This window comes from Zophobas morio, unplaced genomic scaffold (assembly GCF_036711695.1).
Source record: "Zophobas morio isolate AGI-343-1 ecotype UQ-CSIRO unplaced genomic scaffold, CSIRO_AGI_Zmor_V1 ptg000226l, whole genome shotgun sequence".
Lineage (NCBI taxonomy): Eukaryota > Metazoa > Arthropoda > Insecta > Coleoptera > Tenebrionidae > Zophobas > Zophobas morio.
In genome coordinates this window covers 72,534-92,684 of record NW_026972330.1, presented here as the reverse complement: position 1 = coordinate 92,684, position 20,151 = coordinate 72,534, and the positions used below count along the sequence as shown (strand labels likewise).

The 20,151-nt window shown below is 34.9% G+C and overlaps 4 protein-coding genes and 1 long non-coding RNA gene across 6 annotated transcripts; 3 read left to right on the top strand and 2 right to left on the bottom strand.

The window, feature by feature from the left end:
- Positions 1–552: 552 nt before the first annotated feature.
- On the bottom strand, positions 553–1,088 carry LOC135146380 (small ribosomal subunit protein uS8-like). Its single transcript, XM_064078552.1, has 2 exons — positions 1,032–1,088; positions 553–961 (listed from the first exon to the last, which is right to left on the bottom strand). The coding sequence occupies exon 2, from the start codon at positions 947–949 to the stop codon at positions 557–559; it is 393 nt and encodes a 130-aa protein (XP_063934622.1). The 5' UTR covers positions 950–961; positions 1,032–1,088; the 3' UTR covers positions 553–556.
- Positions 1,089–9,377: 8,289 nt separating this feature from the next.
- LOC135146384 (uncharacterized) lies at positions 9,378–10,898 on the top strand. Of its 2 annotated transcripts, XM_064078559.1 has the most exons (7): positions 9,378–9,555; positions 9,662–9,863; positions 10,089–10,152; positions 10,277–10,421; positions 10,476–10,551; positions 10,613–10,685; positions 10,744–10,898. In XM_064078559.1, the coding sequence occupies exons 1-7, from the start codon at positions 9,413–9,415 to the stop codon at positions 10,815–10,817; spliced, it is 777 nt and encodes a 258-aa protein (XP_063934629.1). In that variant the 5' UTR covers positions 9,378–9,412; the 3' UTR covers positions 10,818–10,898. The 2 variants fall into 2 exon arrangements, with proteins under 2 accessions (XP_063934629.1, XP_063934628.1); XM_064078558.1 differs by having other exon boundaries at positions 10,277–10,551.
- A 2,252-nt stretch (positions 10,899–13,150) lies between these two features.
- Positions 13,151–13,754, top strand: LOC135146390 (uncharacterized). The gene is made up of 3 exons (XR_010283800.1): positions 13,151–13,239; positions 13,408–13,473; positions 13,583–13,754. It is a non-coding gene; the product is annotated as an uncharacterized LOC135146390 (long non-coding RNA).
- LOC135146389 (uncharacterized) lies at positions 13,376–15,136 on the bottom strand. Its single transcript, XM_064078563.1, has 9 exons — positions 15,089–15,136; positions 14,890–14,957; positions 14,791–14,839; positions 14,583–14,690; positions 14,470–14,520; positions 14,340–14,407; positions 14,158–14,262; positions 14,018–14,101; positions 13,376–13,964 (listed from the first exon to the last, which is right to left on the bottom strand). Exons 2-9 carry the CDS (start codon positions 14,941–14,943, stop codon positions 13,494–13,496), a joined length of 990 nt encoding a protein of 329 aa, XP_063934633.1. The 5' UTR covers positions 14,944–14,957; positions 15,089–15,136; the 3' UTR covers positions 13,376–13,493.
- Positions 15,137–15,869: 733 nt separating this feature from the next.
- Positions 15,870–18,782, top strand: LOC135146386 (uncharacterized). Its single transcript, XM_064078561.1, has 12 exons — positions 15,870–16,218; positions 16,272–16,427; positions 16,507–16,585; positions 16,636–16,746; positions 17,366–17,467; positions 17,527–17,612; positions 17,671–17,761; positions 17,814–17,882; positions 17,932–18,083; positions 18,140–18,232; positions 18,284–18,353; positions 18,522–18,782. Exons 1-12 carry the CDS (start codon positions 15,994–15,996, stop codon positions 18,695–18,697), a joined length of 1,410 nt encoding a protein of 469 aa, XP_063934631.1. The 5' UTR covers positions 15,870–15,993; the 3' UTR covers positions 18,698–18,782.
- The last annotated feature ends 1,369 nt before the right edge of the window (positions 18,783–20,151 follow it).

Here is a 20,151-nt window from a genome sequence, read left to right as displayed (position 1 = left end):
TATTTCAGCTTATTGTTAAGTTACACTAGATAAATAAATCCTTTCTACAAGAGGCTTCTCAAGTAACTCAGGTCTTTAATGAAGGGCACGGGCAGACTTTTCACCTATATTTAACGCTATTTTACGTATTGTATAGAATGCAAAAATAATGAACTCACACGGTATCACAAGGTTACGAGTTAGACTTTAAAAGAAAACGAGTCGCTTATAAAAAGTGAATACTAACTCAAAGCGTTACCTTACCACAATATAAACACACTTTTCAAAAATCTAATAAAAACTATTAGAACCCAAAGTAAGCATAAATAAGCTTACTTTACTAATAAAATTGTCAATAAAGAGTTCTGTAAATGCATATAAACTCTGTTAGAAGCAAAAGGTCTAAAAGAATTATATTAATAAAAAACTAAGCTGCTGAATAAATATGCATTTAATAACTATGATTATTTTCACAAGATTTAAAAACGAAAACAGGAGATAATAAACAATAAAAAATTTTAAATCAATGACAATTATAGTAGTATAACTTTATCATAAAACAAAGTAGAACACAGAATTAATAAAAGTATCCAAGAATTTTCCCACCAGTATGTTTCCTGCGTGCCTCTTCATGGTCCATAATCCCAGAGGAAGTGGTCAATACAAAATAACCAAATTGACGAGAAGGTAACAGGTTATTAGCCCACTTTTCTATCTCTTCATTACGAACGTCAAAGCGAGGAGAAATACAGCCGCACTTGTTAAGATGCCCATTTAGCTCTACAACGATTTTACCAGCCCGGTGGTCATCAATAACTTCAAATTCTCCAATATAACCATGCTTCATCATTACTTGCAAAAATTTAATAATTACTTTAGAAGATGGTCTAATCAACACCTGACGTTTCCCACGTTTTTCCGCGTTGTAAATCGATTTCAAGGCATCATTTAAAACACTCATTCGCACCATTTTTATAAATATCTATAATAAAGAAAAATATTTATAATTAAAAAAAACATAAAAGTAAATAATAATAATTAAAAACTTCTACCAGGTAGCAGCTAAACAAAAAGTTATAACCAGAAAAGCGAACGAAGGAAAGGTTGAAGGACCTACTTAAAATTTATAGCATGTGCTTGAAGGCCGCAAACGTACTTTAGTGCTGCCCTTGAGGCGGGGGTAAGGGGTGGGGTGGAAAGGGTCGGCACAATTAAAAGTCGAGACCTGCAAGCACTTGCTTTTTTTTAAAATTTGCTTTTTGCCCAAATTCGAGGTTTTAAGATATATTAGTAACTTCATTTAGTAACTTATCAGCCATAACTCTACTTTGTATTTTTTAAAGGTGTTAAGGTGTGGAAGTAGCCATAAAATTGTTAGTTGCACGAATATACTGGATGTTATTCTAACTCGCTGTATTAAAGCGAGCACATGGCCAAATTATTGAGGTGATTTTTGTTTACACAAAAATTTTGACTTGTGCAAACTGTCCTTAACAATTCCTACCACGAAGCCGTACTTCTAGAACTAAATGCACCCCTTTAGTGGGCATTAATATAAATAAACTTTCCCAAAAAGTAATTCGGTGAGTCAGCAAAAAGAGCTACGACCGCCAGTTAAAATATGTTAGCGGCGGGCGGTTTTCTAGGCAAAAAAAAGTTATATACGTAATTTATCGACGAGCAATCTCAAGGCCCTGGGTTCGATTTCCACCAATGCGACTCTTTTTTTTTTTGATCTTTAATGGTCGCAATCGTCCTCATTAATATTAATTTAATAAAAGTTGTATATGAATTTGTCTACCTAAAATCTTAGTTGCCGTCGTAGCTTGGTTAGAGCATTGTGACGCAAACTCAAGGTTGAGGATTCGATCCCCGTCTATGCCAACTTTGGGTTTGGTAATTACGTTTGTAATACCCCTATTAACAAATTTTAATAGAGTTTCAACTTTTTCTTAATAGGGCTTATGTTTAAGAATAAATAAAACTAAGGGTTTGTTGTATATAAATGCAGCCCATGCACCATCTGCTGCTTTTTCTTAACCTCTATCTTTTACCGTATAAATGGTTTTGGGCTTTTATATTGTATTACTTATTTTCTTAATTATTCAAATTTTCAAGGATTACAGGCCTCTAAAATCAACGGTAGTTAGTAAATTAAAATCGCTTTACTAATTGAGATGAATATAAAACCAGGGCCTCTACTTAATTTTTCCAAGTTAGTGCTTCACGTCATGACATGACCTACTTAAGAAAAAAAAAAGTTAGTTATCCTTATATAAAAAGCAAATAGACAACTTATTTATTTCGCTGGGTGAATCTATTTAAGCAGTAGTTATTATAAGCAAAGAGCAATTTTTGTGACCAAAAGACGTGGTCTTTGTTTCTGCACAAGCCCTCAAGGCCGCCTTTGTTACCCAATGAACTGGATATTATTTTTGGCCGTCGTGTAGCTGTATATCTTCGCGGTGATTCATATAAGGAATAAAATCCTGATCTCGTTTTTATTCGAAATTGGAAGCCTTACAGATGACGGAATAAATCCATTAAAGGGTACACAAGTTCGACTTTTTATTGATTTAAGTAAGATTACGATTAACAAACGCTCACATCGCAAGGAAATAAATATTGAAACCATACAAGAGTACATTGGAACGTTGTTTTTATAAACACCTTTAATAACAGGATGGGTAAACATACAAATCCTGATTTATATCTTTAAAAATGAGAGGGGGGATTAGACCAAGTACCGCGTAACTAACCACTACTATTAGTACTAATTTAATGAAATTTAAAAATCAATCTTCATGGGTACCTAGAGAGGCGGCAGTAAAATCGATTTAGCTGCGCATTGTGTAGAAGATTACTAAACATATAGTTAAAAGTTATTGACTTGTTGGTAATAATAGTACAACTAGTTACAACTTTAAAACAATTTTTGTTTTACTTAATAATTCTACTGCTAATATTATTTTCGAAGCCTCTATCAACGAAAATATCGACAAACACTTTCTTGTTAGCAAAAAGAGTTTAAAATGTTATTATATATTTATTATAAATGTATATGATATAGTTAAAGTAGTTTTAGTCTCCCTATTTTATATTGTAAAATAATATGTTTTAATCATTTTTTTAAAATGGTTATATTATATATTTCGAAAAGTACTCTGCTAATGTTACAAGACCAAAAGCTCTATAAATTTAAAATATAATATTACGTTAAGTAATAGCCCAAATTCTAGTAACTTTATAACTCTTAACAGGAAAAAAATACTCACTTAAAACGAGTGCAAAAGTAAGAGAAAAAAAAATATAGACAACAAAATTTAATTTACTTGCGTTAATGAACAGTGATATGTAATGTTGAGAAAAAATCCCAGTTCATAAGTTTTAACGCAAATTACCATTTTAGGCAATTTTATGATTATTATGGATTATTTCATTGCTTATTTGTTAGTATATAAGGAAGGTTCACGAAAAATAAAAAGGCAGTCGTGTTAATTTTTTTCAGTGCTTTTTTTTTTTTAGTCACACCTGTACGTCTCTCTATTATATACATTTGTTTACAATTAATTTTAAAGGGTTGGGTTTAGATACCGTCAGTAAAGGTTTAAATACCCTAACATGTAAAGGGCAAAATATATTTATAAATATAGCCAAACCTTTATAATCCGTTTTTTGTTACTAAGTTCTTAAGTCTTTGCTTTCATTAAAATTTAGTCAACGGTTCCCCGAGCCGAAAACTTTACTAATTTAACATAGTGATTTTCAAGTAAATCAAAGAGTACGGATTAGCGTTATCAACCTCTCCTTAGTAGGAGGTAATTTTTTTGAAAGCACAACTGATCGTACTCGAAGTCGCCGTTTATGAAGAAACATTTTTATTACGCGGTAGTCTACTAAACATTATACCAAAAATTACTAAAATAGTAACCGTGTTTATTGCCTAATACCATTTTATTTACAAAGTGTATGTTAGTAGAATGTTCGCGAATGTCAGCTATTAATCCTAATCTGTGACTTAATTTAAGGATATAATTTTTTTGGAAGACTACACGAGGATGCATCTTTGCTTAATAGTCGGTTTAGTGTGTGTTTGTTCGTATATCGGTTGAGCAGCGCAATCTTTAGGCTGTAATCTATAATTCTGTTATTCTTCGCTACCTTATATAGGCGCTATAGTTAAACACTACCCTAGAAGATTGGGAGTTTTAAACAAACAAAAGCCAAAAGTTTTATAAATTCCACAGACATCTACACAAAAATATAAACCACACTGGAACTATAATCAAAAGATAAACCAATCAAAAATATAAGTTAATATTATCAAAATAAACGCGATATTAAACTTGGCAGAGGCTATGTAAACCAAAAGATTTATTGTACACAACTATGGTTATTATCGACTCTGACTCTAAAACGGAACCGTTAAACTTTTGTTTAAAGAACCCAAAATTTAGATCAAAAGTCGTTTGTAAAGGTATAAACCGCCTGATGGCCTGTAATAAAATAACTCCCGTTCTTTTTTTCGTTGTCAGTGTTATTAAAAAGCGACTCCTATAAACTTGTTTAACTTCGCAAAAAAGAAGAAAAGGATTCTATTATAGTATTTTTGTAAGAAGTTGGAGAGGTCCAGCTTTATTTAATTTTTGCAGCAAAAAGTAGCATAAAACAAGGGAAATAACTTAAGCGCACTCGAAAAAAAAGGACTTCAAAAACGGAAGAGAACCCCTCGCCATACTACAAAAGCAGCAGTAACTCGGGTAGGCATGTTGGTGTTAATATTAATAACTCATTTGCTATCAACACTTCTAAGTTTGTAAAAAGGAAATCTTCGATAACTTCATTGTTTTACTTAATAACTGGTAAATTTATTATTACCTTTACAGAAGCTATATCTTAAAAAGAACAAGGGCTGTAGCGAAGAGTAAAACGTGTTATAATTAAGAAACTAAAATTTAAGCAATTATGTTATGTTGGAGTAACCCTAAGAAATCGCGTGCTCACACCACATGTATACGCGCATGTGTATTTTTCTTGTCCTACATTCGATATTATTTCCCTGAAGGTACAAATACCCCTCCTCTTAGGGACAATAAAGCGATTGCTCCTCCCCTTTTCTCCATCGTATTATACACATAATTGGGAAGTAAAAAAGAATTTTTTATCAAAAATTTATTTTAAAGCCCTGGTTTTATGCCAACTTATATTTATATAAAACTTGTAACATTTCTTAAAAAGTTCAGTTGTCTTTAATTAATATTTTCAGTCAATTATATAAATAGATAGCTTAAAGGGGTTTAAATTTGAATTTAAAGATAAGTTTTTTTATGTGACATAGAAAGTTGCTGGACCCTGGGTACAATAAATAGTTTTTTTTCCCTTAAGGGCTGGGGGAGTACTCTTTTGGGGCGGTAGAAAATCGAAATTGATTTAAGATAAAACTTTTTGACTGATTCTTGAAAACAATACTTACTCTTCTCGTAGAAAAATTGAGCACAGAATATCATATATGACTAGATTAGAGCATGAAGAGGCCAAGAAGAAACAAATTAAATGCGAATGCTTGGTTAACTTGAGCGCCCGTATGTCTATTGAGGGATGCAGGAGGCGTATAGGGGGTTGATTTCCACTATTCGGCTAAAAGACTGGCGGCTGAGTACTAGACCCTAGGCCTTACGGAGGCGCCAACCACATTGCCGCTGGCCAGTTCCCTCTCCCCTTTTTATAATATTTAGATTATAATTTTGTTGTTAAAGTTTCTTCACTGTACCAGGGTTTTCTTGAGATACCCAAGAGTTTTAATGTTCGAGACATATCATAACCTTTCAGTACGTTTATAACTACAGGTTATTTGTTTACTATGATAAATTTGTGATTAGACTTCTAGGTTTTTTAGAGCGACAACGGCTTCGTAAACATGTTAGCTAAGTTTGTTGCTGATGTTCCGTCAAACAATTTTTTCTTTTCAATTCGTTTTTAACGTAATAAAAGACGAAATTAATATGTTTTATACGGCTATTTGAGCCAGTACAATTTCAATATGTCTCTTGCGGCTTCATTACAACAGTATAAAAGTTTTATCCCAGTTTCAAAGTTGAGGAGCAGTTCATTAATTATATTTTGTATAGCAGTCGCGTTTAGTTTTGTTGGTATAACCCTACTGCAATGAGATGTTATGATACTAAAGTTCAGATCCCCATTTCATTTACAAGTCAACAATTCGTAAAAATTTTTTTTTTAGTTATACTTAACATGAGGAATAAAACTGTCAATTATGCATCCCCTCAGCTTGTCTTGAAAGAAATTCTCATCGTTCAACAAACTATTAAACTAATTAATCTTTGTTTTTTAAATCAGTACAGTATTCATAAATTTTGTGTGCAAAGGTAATAAGGGAAGCGTCTCAAACGTTTAAAATTGCAAAATTCTGGCTCAGTAACCTTGAGTTCAAGTTTCAGTTTTTGGAAGGGGGCTACAGTAACTTGTTTAAAATTTGAGTAGCACTTTTCTCACCAATTTTTTTTTATAAAAATAGCCTCACGAATTCCTTGGATTAACACTATTTTAAGCTCACCGATAAATTTAACAGAAGTATTTTTGACAATAAACCTTATAATGGCGATATCGGTAGATAAAAGTGATATAAAATTAAAATAAGGTAGTATGGAATACAAGCAAATAAAAGTTAATATTATAAATAATAGAAGGACAATAAATAAGTAAAGGTATATAGTTAAAGTATGGTAATAACTTAGTGACCAAAAAAATAAGGAGGGTTAATTTCATTTTCTTCATAGATTTGTGCAGATGCCCAGTAAAATTGAGCGCAGTTTGCTTTGTTCTGCATTTTGCGTACTTTTTCGCAAGTCATCTAATTATTTTAAGTACAAATACATATGTGCGTAGGATCTTGAAAACAATGAGTGTGTACTTAAAGTGCATAGCGGACACGTCGAAAGCATGCGCCTATGAGGGTTCGTATGAAAGTGCTAGAGCCCACTGGTGGTTGGAAAACCTTCGAACTCGTTCAAATAAACAGTTAGTTGCACTTTAAAAAAAGACATCAAGGTGTTCCAAACTTGTGTCGTCGTTTAACGTGTCATTGTCCCCAGGGTCTTGTTTTGTTGCGACTGCAGGAGTGCATTGTCGATGGTTATTTATACCTCCCAGTTATAGATGCATAGGCCAATATAGGAGCACGCTCACTTTATAGAGGCGCAGTCATTGTGCTTTTAGCACAGAGTAGTGGAAAGGGTGCGTGGGCTGCTAGTCGCCACGAATGAATTCTACGTTTTGTCTCTAAGTTAGTCGCTTTAGAATGATGATGCCAAATATTTGTGCTGAGTACTATATAGGATCTTACATCTTCGAGGGTTAGAGGCGGGAATAACGCAGTGCATCTTGAATGAGAATTGCTTTGTTTTTTTCTGGATTAATGGTTACTTTCCTTTGCTAGTACCGCTTGGCGAGCGTTTCCAAGTAAAACTGTTGGAGTCACCTTAGTGATAAGGGATTCCTTTAATACGCGTAGAGTTCAGAGTCACGCAACTGTGGGACTTTTCGGGAAGAATGTCATGTACAGCACTAAGAGCCGGTATGAGCAGAGAGTCTTACAAAAAAAAAATTCTGTTAGTCGACAGTAGGACTGTATTGTTATATTTCTAGTAGATTTGCAAAGGATTGGCCACACGTTTAACTGTTTTGAGTTGTGCTCAGAGAGTTTCTACGCTAACACACCGTCCATTAACAGCGAAGTTGATTTATAAACATTTCAAGGCCTACCTATGACCATTGCTACTGTCCAAGATGGCGCTATATCCATGGCTGTAGGCAACTCTACCTCTAGGAATGACGCGCGAGTAAATAACTTGGACAGTCGGCCCCCTTCTCTCGCTCAACTAAACTAAAGAGCAACCTTTTTAGTCCTCTCTTACTTGGTACGTCACAATTACACTAAAAATGTAATTTTATTAAAAAATTCTACATTGAGCGTTCGATTCTAACTTAATAATATTAGTAACATTGAATTAGTCCTACAGGTTAGAGTTCAACTAGAGCCCTACAGTAGGCATTAATATTCATTGCTCAACCAGCCGGTTGTTCCCAGATACCAAAGACTAATATAACTTAAAAAGCCAGCTAACAATTGTATTTGAAGCACCTAGGAACTGTGCCAAATATTAAAAATTAGTATTACTCAATAAAGTAAGTTCTTAGCCGAGACAGTACACCCCTAAGTTTCGTTCGCAACTATTTGCTATTAATGCAGTATTACTTAACTAAAACCTGAGAAGATATGACACGTCTCAGTTTTTTCATAATTTAGAGCAGACGGTCCTCGCTGGCAATAATTCTACTTAATCTACACCACTAGTAATATTTAAAGAGAAAGTACAGACGATTCTACAAAAAGACATAATAGTGTAAAATATAATCTACCAAATTTGCAACCGAAAGGGAATCGCTTTCTGTTCTATTTTAAAGAGAGTTTAATACCCTTATCAGCTATCACTATTTCAGTTCCCTCGGGGGCAACTTTTTGCAGCGTGCGTTAAAGCAAGACAACCATATTCATAACCAAATGATGATAATTAATAAAGTTAAGTATAGCTTACAGCACAATTTTATTTCTACTTTAAGAAAGCATTTAATTATAGAGGGTTACTAACCCACATATCTTTCAGCTAGTAAGTTTACCCTAATCTGCCCTCAAATAGCAATGCAACCCGACATTAACTTGCTATGCCGGTCGCCCTAAACCTAACGCGTTCCTAAGTCGAAGAGAGGTTATCCAAAAAATTTCAAAAACTATGCTAGCAGGATTCCACTATTCCTTCTAGTACTTTATCCTATCACTGTTTTACCTTGAATGAGCTCAACCTTTACAAATGTAAATAGAAATCAGGTTCAATTCAGACCCACAACTCTATCATCCTTTCAAGCCAATAGCTCGAGATCTTTTTTTCGAGAATACTAAATCCTATTACATTTTTTATGAATAAGAATCCTAACTTTATGAGTCATTAATTAGAATAAAATCCGCATAATTCCTAATGTTGAAAATCTATAAGCTAAGGAACAGTTTTGTACTAAGTTATTATTAACTTGCTTAATGTGTATGGAGTTTCTAGTAGTGTAACTGTTATTGCTAAATTAAAAGCATTAATATGTTAGTCCTTTAAAATTTTCTTTAGAAAGTACTTTGAAATGCCCTGCACTGAGTCCCCGTACTCTTTATCTTCCATCGTCTAAGGTAAACGATGGTCTCCTTGAGTTCAGAAAATTGAGTTTTGACACACCTGGAAACAGGATTTCATTTGTTAAGGTCTAGAGGTTAGGCTTCATAGGTAAGGCGCCCCATTTTTCTTGGGTTAAGAACCACAACTTTGTGCCTTATATCTAATTAAGAGTATTGTCTATTTTAAAAAAGTCAATGTTTTGTTTGAGTAACTCTGTAAAATCCACTCTTTCGTCCGTGATATCTTCCGCTTCTTTGCTTCACGTGAAGCAATGGGTAAAGCCGACCGTTTCTAATAGTACCTTCAACGATCCCTTAAAAGTATATAACAGTAATAAGTAAGCTTCTTGCTTTTACTTATTACACATCTTGTTGCCTAATTAAAATTATCTATTTTACCAAAAGAAATTTTTGTTTGAAGATCTTAATTTTTAATAAAAATAGGTTTAAAGTATACAGGTCCACAGCCCTTTCTTTGCTTGGTGCAATTCGCTTTGCACACACGGATCTAGAGCCCCCTTCCTTCGACTGTTATCGCAGGGGAACAGGCCGTGATTATAGGGGTGAATACCAGAAAAGCCGCGTTTTTACTTATCTTATGACTGGAGGGGCCGCTATTGCAGGATCTATATCCGCTAAAAATATTGTATAATACCAAGTTATTAAAAAAAAAAACAGTTTTTAATTTCTGGATCTTCCTGCCTTGTGGTTTTTGTAGTTTTTATTTAGGCCGTTTAGCCCTTATAATTTTGCTTTTTTTAGAAATTTTTTTTTAAAAGTTGTTTAGGATTTAATTTCCATCTTTAAAAATTTATTATCACTTTAGCAAATTTTTTATGCGTTCTATCTTATCTTTGCTACCTTTTACCAGGTACACTCACTAGTAGGCTATATGGCTCCCTCTGAGGATGTTTTAGCTTTAGCCAAAGTGGAAGGTGCGTAAGCTTCTATGTTTATGGTCACTAAAAATACATAAGCAGTGTTTTTTCTTTAAGTTTGTAAATTGAGATTACTTAATATTTGTAAGTAAATTCTCTTTAATAACGAATTTGCTTGAAGTTGGTATAAAAGATATTCCGGAGGGTTCCTCCATTTCGGTAATGTGGAGGGGGAAGCCGTTGTTTATCCGTCACCGCACTCAAGAAGAGATTGACGAGGCCAACAGTGTGGATATCACCTCTCTTCGCCACCCCGAAGCGGATAGGTTACCTTTTGAAGTATTGTTTTTCTTCTTTTATAAAAAAAGGTACATCCGCAGCGATCGGGTGAAGGACCCAAGATACTTAATAATGATTGGCGTGTGCACCCATCTAGGCTGCATCCCTGTGGGGGAGGTACTCTTAGAATTATCATTATCATTCATATGATAATATCCTTTTTCGTCTACGTTACCAGGCCGGGGATTATGGTGGATGGTTCTGCCCATGTCACGGTTCCCACTACGACATTTCCGGCCGGATTCGAAAGGGTAACTCACTAACCGAATTGCTTTACCGGCTTACTATTAAACGAAATTACTGTCCAAGGCCCAGCCCCAACAAATATGGAAATACCGCCTTATGTCTTTGTGGATAATAACTCGGCCGTCGTAGTCGGCTGAAAGCTCTTTTGGCTCTATAAAAGTGTGCTTTAATGGAGTCAAGCTGGACTTTCGCATACTAATTTATAATAAAAAAAGAAAACAAACGATAATAAGGATTAGTTATATGCCCGGTATGTGAAACTGTTTTCGAGACGCACGAATAATGCATAATGCAGTGCTGAATTTTCTTAAAAATTAAGGTCAAAGAAATATATTTTTACAAAAAACTTACATTGGGTAAATCAGCGTTAAAGGCATTTTTGCATGTATAAACATCCTAAGATCAAGTCAAATGCAAAAAAATTCTGAGTAGCTGAGACGCTAAGTATTTTAAGAGAGCACGTTATTTTTGATTTGCGCGCATTATAAATTCTCAGTTCATCAAACCGTGTAACTAAGACTACGCTAATAAAATGTACTTAGACTGCTTTAGAAATGTCTGTTAGTATTAATAGTTCGTCCACTTCTCCAACCCTCTATTAGTATTACGTAAAGTAAAACAATAAAAACTATAAACAAATAGCAAGAACTATTATGTAATTGCCTTCGTATGTTGTTAAAATGTATCAGCGGTAACGGTATATTCACTTTAATTTGTGACCTTTAATTAACAAGGAACGGTATAAATAGAAATAATGTTTAAATATAAACCTAAAAGTTGCTATAGCATTAATTAAATATATTATAATAAACTGATGGGAACGCAAAAGAAAAATAAAAACACGAACTATCGCACGGTTACTTTACCCGGAGGTTGCCTTTTACTGGTCTTGTTTTACTTAGCCTTCTTAAACGCTACGCTACTTACACTTTCCGTGTTTAGCCAATAGTAGATCCTTATAAGAGCCCCCCTACCTATCACAAGCTGACATGCTGTAAAACCTAGGATATGCACATTACCATATGTAGTTTATTATTTATGTAATATTCAAAAGAAACACAAGCCCAGTCTCTTGTCATTAACTTTTTAGTGCAGTTAAAGAATAATTTAGTAATCTTGTAACTCTCTTTATATCCGTATCACTGTTAAAAGCGCTACAATCAACTCGGAAGACTACGTGAGTAGGGGCCTTTACTTGAAAAAAAAAAAAACTAAGGTTAGTATGTAATAAAAGTTGTATAAGTAATTTATTGACCAAAGGAGTGAGTTGTCGCCCTAGCTCAATGGTTAGGGCATGGTCGCGAAGCTCAAAGCCGTGGATTCCATTTTCGCGGTGCCAACTCGCATTTTTCTTGTCTGGTGGTTACGCTTACAATTCCCTACAAATTAAAAAAAATTTACTGGTATGTAACTACGAAAAAACTTACTCAAGCTACCAAGGATTGACAAAAAAGGATTGATGGGAAAGCTAACAGATTAAATTCCCAATTACTCTTGTTCCAGCTACCAAGAAAAATCAGATGTGAGCTATAAACAGTGAAAAGTTAAAGTGATGTGGTGTACGTTTTAGGAGTAGAAACTGGTGGGTGTCCGCTATTAGTCGCGGTGGGAAGGTCTTAGCGCGACTTAAGTGAAAGTGCCGACGTGTGCGATGTTTGAAGAAAATAGCAAGAAGACCAAATTAATGGTGGTAACCTCCAAGGCCCTTCCGTAGGATACTACGCAATATCTCAGACAAAGATATTTAAACAAGAATTTAGGCATAAAACACTCGTATTTTTTTAAATTTCAAAAGGTTAACTTAAACGAACTAAACAATCTTGTTAGGACATCGCTCCGCAGGGGGTAAAATCTAGACAAATATATCAAAATATTCTCGAGAATAACTTCCCTTTATTTTCGATTAAAGCGATATATTGCTTTTATGTCGAATAATACAAATTCTAAATTCTAAAAATTTTACGTAACGAGTAAAACTTAATCTTTTCGAGGTTACGCTCGGAACTTGCAACGAAATGAGAGTTTGCGATTGAAGGGAGGGACATTTACTCCGCCCTTCTCCCTCTACAAAAAATAGATTTAAATTATAAAAAAAAAGGCAGGTAAGGGCATCAAATGAGATTACAGGATTTTTTGAGGTAACTTAAGTGACTTTAACTGATAGTTATATTTTTCTGCTTTGTTATAATTATATATTACAAAAGGTTTGACTGTGTAAGTAAAAAGAAATATATATGTGAAGAAATTAAAAAAAAGTAATCCTAAAAATATAGTAAAGTATTTAATACTTGAAAGATCTAAAGGCAATACTAGGATAGTTATTAAAAGGATTTGACTTAAATACAACTTTATTTCACTTTCAAGGTGGGAAGCATTTTTTGTTTCTCTCTTTCTTATAGCATAATAAACTTTCTACACTTTGTAAAGTAACGTTTATTACCAAAGCAATTCGTTAATGTGCATATGCAAAGTTATATATATGCTTAAATGTTGAGCATTTGAAAAAAAAAGCTCTCGCAAAGGTCAGACTGCACAAGTGGGATACTGCCAATTTTTGAGGTAAAAAAAGTTGAACACACGAGCATTATAAACTTATTAAGCTAAAGGCACTTAAAATAATGGTTTTTAGAAAAAACGAAGGCAAATAGTAATAAACCTTTATTAAAAATTGCTTGTTACATAGTTAGCAAAATGTATTTTTAATAAGTACTTTTTTTCATTGGGAAGGGGTAAAAGCAAACGGAGAAAGCAGAGCAAAGCCGCCAAGAAGTTATAACGAGTAATATTGCAAAGGTTCCTCAATCTTTGACTTATTAACCTCTATCCTTGCGTCTTCTATATCGCTTGTACTTTTCTGTCCCAAGAGATTTATTATGACTTTCTGAAACATTTTTGTTCACAGCAATGTTGCGACGCTTTTTTTCTGTGGACTCTGCAAGTCTCGTCTTGACTGGGGGGCCCTCAGCGGTAACTCGGCTATCTATATAATCACCACTGGTGGCGACAGTGTCGCTCCAAAATTCGTTTTTTCCCTTATCCCACTCTCTAATGTGAGCGGTTTTACTAAGTCTATTGGTAACAGCCTTTTTTTCGTGCGTCTCATCACTTCGTAAATTTACAGAAGGCTTATTAATAAGGCGAGCGCCTTCTTTGCCGTAAGGAGTGTGCGTGTGAAACATGACTGAAAGTCTGCTTAACAAGTTTGAAGAAAGATGACTTGTGCTGCCAACTTTTGTACTGGCGTCCCTATCGGGTTGCCTTGATGATAGTGGGTGGTCCTCGCCCTTTCAGCAAACTTAAAAGTTATAAAAAGTAGAAAAACACAACCAATAGTTACGTGCTCGCGCCTTCTCTTAGCAGCTAACAACAAACTTTTAGCTCTATCGTAGCTGGAGACCCAAGCGTCTTCATAATTACCGGACTGCGGTGATAACACAAGTGCGTCAAAAAGAAAAGAACTGCCTTAAAAGATATTACGTTAATAGAGGGAAAGTCATAGTCCATCAAAAAACTTTTTTTTAAGTGCAGGTCAGTTCTATGGAGAAGGTCGGATCTACGGTCTAGGCGGCGACAAAAAGAAGACTGGTCGATAAAAAAATATGTTTGAGTATTTTAATGCGTTCTCCGCCTTCAGACCATAAACTAATAGAAAAACGAACGCTTTCCGAAGAACGTGTCGATGTCTGCTCTGGAGTACGATCTTTTCTCTTAACAGTGACATTTAGAACTAAACGAGTGGAATATAAAGATAACATGAGAAGGCTCAATAATTATAAGGCCAAAAAATACCTTCAACGGATAGCTCGCCCTCCTCATGTTCTCCTTTTTCGCTACTCTTTTCTAGAAAACAAATCATTAAAATTTTACAAGTAAAAGAAAATTTGTATATTGAAAAGACTCACTCAAGGAAGTATACTGGTTAGTAGGGGAAAGTCTGGTAATAGCATTTTTATCTAAGTTAAATGGCTTGAGCTTAATAGTGTTGGCTTCAGAGCTAAGACTTTCTACCTCTAATATATATATATAAGTATTTTATAATTATAAATATCCAATCTTAACTCCCTATACTTATTAAGAGCATAGATAAATTTCTATAGGTTTTCAATTAACCTCTCAACGATATAGCACTTTCAATAATATTTAACTCACCCTGTTCTTCCTAAAAGTTTATATTATTAATAGTAAGTTATAAATTGTAAGTAAGAGTACGGTTTTTTCGTCAATTTCTTCGGTGAAATCGAGATCAAAATCAAAATCATCCATTATGGAATAAAGAGCTTTAAAAATCTTATTAGAATATACGTAATTCCTTTGTAATAATAATTTAATAACGTTATACAAAAGGGAAAAAATTATAATTCAAAGAAAACAATTTTAGTTAAAAAACTTAGCCTACAAGTACACATACTTTAGAATGTTTTAATTTCAAGTGAAATCCGAAAAAAGGGGAAAAAATACGTCGCAGAAGATATATAAAGGGAAACGGAGCTAAAAAAGCTTCCCTGTTTCAAGAAAAAGCTCTTAAGATTAGTTAACATCGCTGATTCTACAGTTGCTACCAACACAAACAGCGCCAACCTCTATTTGAAATTTCAAAAACGCCCTTTACAGTAAAAACCTAGGACGGATATAGTATAATGGTCTACGAGAAAGTGAATGAACCTCTTCTTCCTTGGGAAAGCCCTCACAATTGTAGCGTGGCTACTTCACTAGACCTGAGAAAAAATTTCTCTTCGTCAATAAAAAAAATTAAAGTTTGCATGAATTAAGGAAAACTAAAGGTTCAAAGTTCATGTTAACATCATAAGAGGATTCATTTGAGAAAAGTAATATAACTGGAAAATACTTGCCTGTAACAATGCATGTTACCTAAAACTTTATTCTTGTTAATTTTTTTTTTTCACTTTAATTAACTTTTATGGCAAAAGCAAACTTAGTTGGGTTTTTGTTAATAAAAATTTTGGTTACTAGCAATTTTAAAGTCAGTTAGGTTCTCTTCAAACAATCATCTACATATCCAACCATACTGTTTGGGAAGGAAGAGGGGGTGAGGGGAAATAGGTCATGATAGGGTTTATTAGCCTTGGTATACGAGTGTTTAAAATTGAACACATTCGAGCACTTAGAAAGCGATACTTGCAAAGAAGTGACCGACTGCTTATGCATTTTTCCTTGTACATGGAGTTTTCTGGCGGTCTCTTCTTGCACCACTTCCGCTATGTTATACTTTTAAGAGCGTTACACAAAAAAGGAACTTTGTGCAATGAAAAGTTTATAAAAAAATTATTTGCCTGTTATAACACAAACACTAACATGCATTTGTTAAAAAGCGAAGTAAAATCTACTTCTTGTAGTTCGAGTTATGAAAAAATGGAAGGCTTTTTTGAACCTCCAAAGAAACAATTAGTCAGGCGCATTCTTCAAAGACCACGTCTTTCGTTACGCAAAATTTTGAGCAACATGGAAGCTTTTAAAGTAAGCTTAGCTTGGAGGAACTTACAATTTGACCTAAAACGCTTGGAAGACTTGCACCTTGAGGTTATTGTTGTAACCCGGTCTATATTTTGTTTGCAAAGCCCTATATTTTACAGCTTCGCCAGATTATTAGTCAAATGAAGTCTTATTCCATCGATAAAAATAAAAATACGAGGATTCTTGCTGATTTTAAAAAAAATGAACAATACCAACGATGCACAGAACTTCGTGGTCAACTACTTGAAATTAAAGATAAGATGAGGATCTACAAAGTAGTTACTCGTTAAAACTATTTTTCTTTTATACTTTGATTTATTTTTTAAATCTTAATATTGCGCAATTATTTTAAAGGATCAATATAAACGAAAACAAGAGGAACTTCTTCTACTTATGGAACAGTTGCCCAATTTGATACATCCATCTGTTAAAGGTTTCATTTGGGTTTCTGTAAGCCTTTTTTAGACTTTTACCTTTTTACAGAAACAGTAAACCAAATTATGTTTACTTTTGGGGAAAAACCTACTTTTGATTATGAACCTCGAGATCACACTAATCTCTGTAGTTTGCTGAATCTGGTTGACTTTCAGCAGGGTACTAACAAACCCTTAATTAGTTTCGTTTGTCGTTTATGTAAATATCATTTTATAATGTATTTGGACGTCATGGTTATGAACATGCCCTGATCTAGTGTTTAGCGTTACTTGTTACTTTTAATAACCTGTTGTAGGCATTTTTCTACTAGTGTTTTAATTAAAATTCTGCAGTCAGCGATTGCAAACCTCTAAATAGCGAAAACACTGTTTACCTATATTGGCTCTAGATGCCCTTTAATCGAGATCTGCAGCTAGTGAGTTACAAAATGGAGACAAGAGTTACCTGGATACGTGCTGCTGGTCTTTGCTTGAATTTTCGGAGATGATGAAAAGTGTACGGTTACTTAAAGTCTAAACACCTTAAGCCCAATACGAATTGCTCTGTGAACGGCCTTCTTTATTGGTCCTTGCGCTATTTCTAAAGTTTTGCTTGATATTCACTTCACACCAGTACAAATGTATGTTAGGTTCCATATAAGTTACTTAGCGACATTTAGGAGGTTCTTTTATATTTTCTAGAAACGCATGCGAACACTAGTACACATTTTGGCGGGGCTGCGGTGATCAATGTGACTTTTTTTTGTTTCTTATTTCTATTTAAACCACTGAAATGGTAGCTTCTAAAGTTTCTGGTAACGGTTTTTATTATCTGAAGAACGAAGCGGCCTTATTGGAAGTTGCTCTTATTTCGTACGCTTTTAATTTTGCTGTCTCTCGCGGTACTCAAAGTTTTTTGTTGGTGTTGCCGGTTCGCCGTAAGCTCTTGTTTATGGCTCAGGCTTTACTCCACTGATGACTCCCGATATTATTCGTTCAGAATTTGTCACAGCTTGCGGGTTTCAGCCCAAAGCCAGCAATACTCAGGTTTCCTTTACTTCAATTCTTTTCCTAATTTTTTTTATAGCACTTTTCGTTTTAAAAGATTTATAAGTTGAGTTTAAAAAGTGAAGATCTTTGCTTGGCTGGAACAGCCGAGGTCCCTTTGGCTGGCCTCCTTCATTACCAAGAGCTGTGTACTGGCAAACTCTTTCTTTTTCTTTCTCATAATCATTATAGTTTATCCAGCCCGCAAGAGTTTTCCGATAAAACTTGTGGGTTTTGGCCGAGCGTACCGCGCCGAAGCTGGAGCAGGCGGTATAGTTTCATTACATTTTCTGCATCTTTTAAAAAACGCTCTGCTTAGCGTCTTCACGTGGGTTGTTTCGGGTGCACCAGTTCAGCAAAGTCGAGCTTTTTTGTGTAACTGAAGATGATCTAGAGAAGAGTGACGCACTGTTGCACGAAATATGTTTGTTTCAGCGGGACTTTCTTACTTCTCTTGGACTGCATGCGCAGGTCCATCCCCTTTGGCCGGTTTCCTTAATGATGTAAAGCTATAAGGCGACTGATAGGCGCTTGATATGGCCGCCCGGGACTTGGGCCATCCGGCGTACCGAAAGATTGATATTGAGGCGTGGCTGCCCGGTTCGAATCGATTCGGAGAGGTTTCCATATTGCATGAAATGAAACCCCTTCTTCTCAAGTGCGCTGCGCAGGTGTCTAGCGCCTCCAATTGCACGGACTATCAAAGCCGAAGATTAAACATCTGCTACAGAGACGAAAACCGTCTGCTTATTTTTGTTTCCTTTAAAGCCACTATAATTTAAAAACTACGGCCGTTGTATAGCTCACACTGCTAGTCAATTTGTTTGCCTATTTTAGTTTAATTAGCCTTCATAAAGCCTTTATATAATCAGACCTTCTCTTGTCTTATATTTCTTTTTTATTTACTAGAAAGGAAAAGGTTTGTTCATACTCTAAATGGGACAGCCTGCGCCATTCCCAGAGTGCTTATTGCAATCCTGGAAACCCTTCAGCAAAAAGACGGCAGTGTAGTGGTGCCTCCAGTGCTTCGCCCTTTCATGATGAACAAAGACGTACTGCATCCACGGAAACGGGGGAAGCTATAGCGGCCCTTTTTTTGGATAAAGCATACCGAAGAGCAGTGGATCGGTTTTCAGCTGGTTGCTCGGAGGATGCGGGATCCCTTTTGTATGCACACTCATATATTTAAAAAGAAATTGGTCAAGAGTATAGAATAGACTTGGGCCACTCTGTTAATGTTATTATATATTTATTATGTAAATTGTTCGTTGTCATACCGAAATTATAAAAGTTCAAGTGTATTTTGTCCCAAAAAAAATTTTCCCCGAGAAATCTCAGTTTTCAATAGTCACTACTTCTGCTTCGCTCTTATAAAGACGTGGGCTAAAAACTTTAGTAATGGGGGTAATAAACTTCAAGATGCTGCCTTTGCGCTCTTGAATCTACAACGTAGCATAATAGAAAAATTCTTTCAAGGTAGTTCGTTTGGGGAGATGACAGAGAAGAGTTTACATTGGTTTGCTGCCTATTAAAGTATTCCGAAAAAAGCTTGAGACAGTAAATTTAAATTTAGAAGCCTTAATAATTGACTTCTGTAGAAATGCAACTGAAGTAGAAGGGAGTAGTTGTAAACACAAAGCGACTATAATCTGTACTCTTCCCTTTAACTACTATATACACCTTCGAGCTATAAAGGCATTGAAAATAAAAATTAGCCCCTAACTATCCTGAAGAAAACGGTAATAAAAAATTAGCAAAAATGGTTTAACCAGTATATAATTATACTAATAATAACAAAAGTAACTACAAAACACAAAAATTGTAGTAGTAACAGTGACTGTTATGTAAGTGTAAACAAATTTACTCTGTACGCCTTACCAAATTTCGTTCATTCCTCTTCGTAATAAAGCTGAATAAGTTCCAATAAACTTTGTTAATTTTAGTCTCGATTGGCCTAAGAAAATGAATTTAGAGTTATAATAAACTCCTCGTCTTACTTTCGCCGTTGCATAAAGCTAAAATATGAAATTAAAATTAGGTATATTAGCTCTTTAAAGAGGTAAAAAGTGAAGCAATTAAAAGATGTGTTTATCTTTTACTTTTTCAAATTATCCTCATCTTAATAAAAATAGATTCTTTGTTTTCACAATCTTTCATAAGCTGTTAAATTAAAGGTTTTAGAGCGCATTTCTCTTAACAGCCAAAAGCGTATGAACAGGCTTGGCACAAGGGCATGCTTAACAAAGTGAGCACTGCAGCCCTCCCTCCTGTACTTAAACCTCATCTTAAGGATACACTTGAAGGTGACGCTCGCCCGTAAAACTACTAAAATTCTTATGTCACCGTTGCTCCTTGCACTTTATATGCTCGAGATGCCACAGCCCGCCTACCCCCACGAGCCAATTGCCTTGACTTATATGCAGCTGTTACGGCGGTTTCCTCCTCGTCAAAGCCCACCGGTATTATTACACCAGCAACTGCAGTGATATCTAGTAAACCTCGAACTCCCCCGTATTGGAGTGGTCGTTGGAGAATAACC

Excerpts from the sequence above, each read along its gene's own strand:
- LOC135146384 (XM_064078558.1), top strand. The coding sequence starts at position 9,413 with ATGTTTTGTTTGAGTAACTCTGTAAAATCCACTCTTTCGTCCGTGATA. Across the intron at positions 9,556-9,661 it reads AAAGTATATAACAGTAATAA|GTTTAAAGTATACAGGTCCA; the intron begins GTAAGCTTCTTG and ends TAATAAAAATAG. Across the intron at positions 10,552-10,612 it reads GCTGCATCCCTGTGGGGGAG|GCCGGGGATTATGGTGGATG; the intron begins GTACTCTTAGAA and ends CTACGTTACCAG.
- LOC135146389 (XM_064078563.1), bottom strand. The coding sequence starts at position 14,943 with ATGGATGATTTTGATTTTGATCTCGATTTCACCGAAGAAATTGACGAA. Across the intron at positions 14,521-14,582 it reads TAACCAGTATACTTCCTTGA|AAAAGAGTAGCGAAAAAGGA; the intron begins GTGAGTCTTTTC and ends TTTGTTTTCTAG. Across the intron at positions 14,102-14,157 it reads ATGACTTTCCCTCTATTAAC|TCCGGTAATTATGAAGACGC; the intron begins GTAATATCTTTT and ends TTATCACCGCAG.
- LOC135146386 (XM_064078561.1), top strand. The coding sequence starts at position 15,994 with ATGCATTTGTTAAAAAGCGAAGTAAAATCTACTTCTTGTAGTTCGAGT. Across the intron at positions 16,586-16,635 it reads GATACATCCATCTGTTAAAG|AAACAGTAAACCAAATTATG; the intron begins GTTTCATTTGGG and ends ACCTTTTTACAG. Across the intron at positions 18,354-18,521 it reads CTGCTACAGAGACGAAAACC|AAAGGAAAAGGTTTGTTCAT; the intron begins GTCTGCTTATTT and ends TTTATTTACTAG.
- LOC135146380 (XM_064078552.1), bottom strand. The coding sequence starts at position 949 with ATGGTGCGAATGAGTGTTTTAAATGATGCCTTGAAATCGATTTACAAC.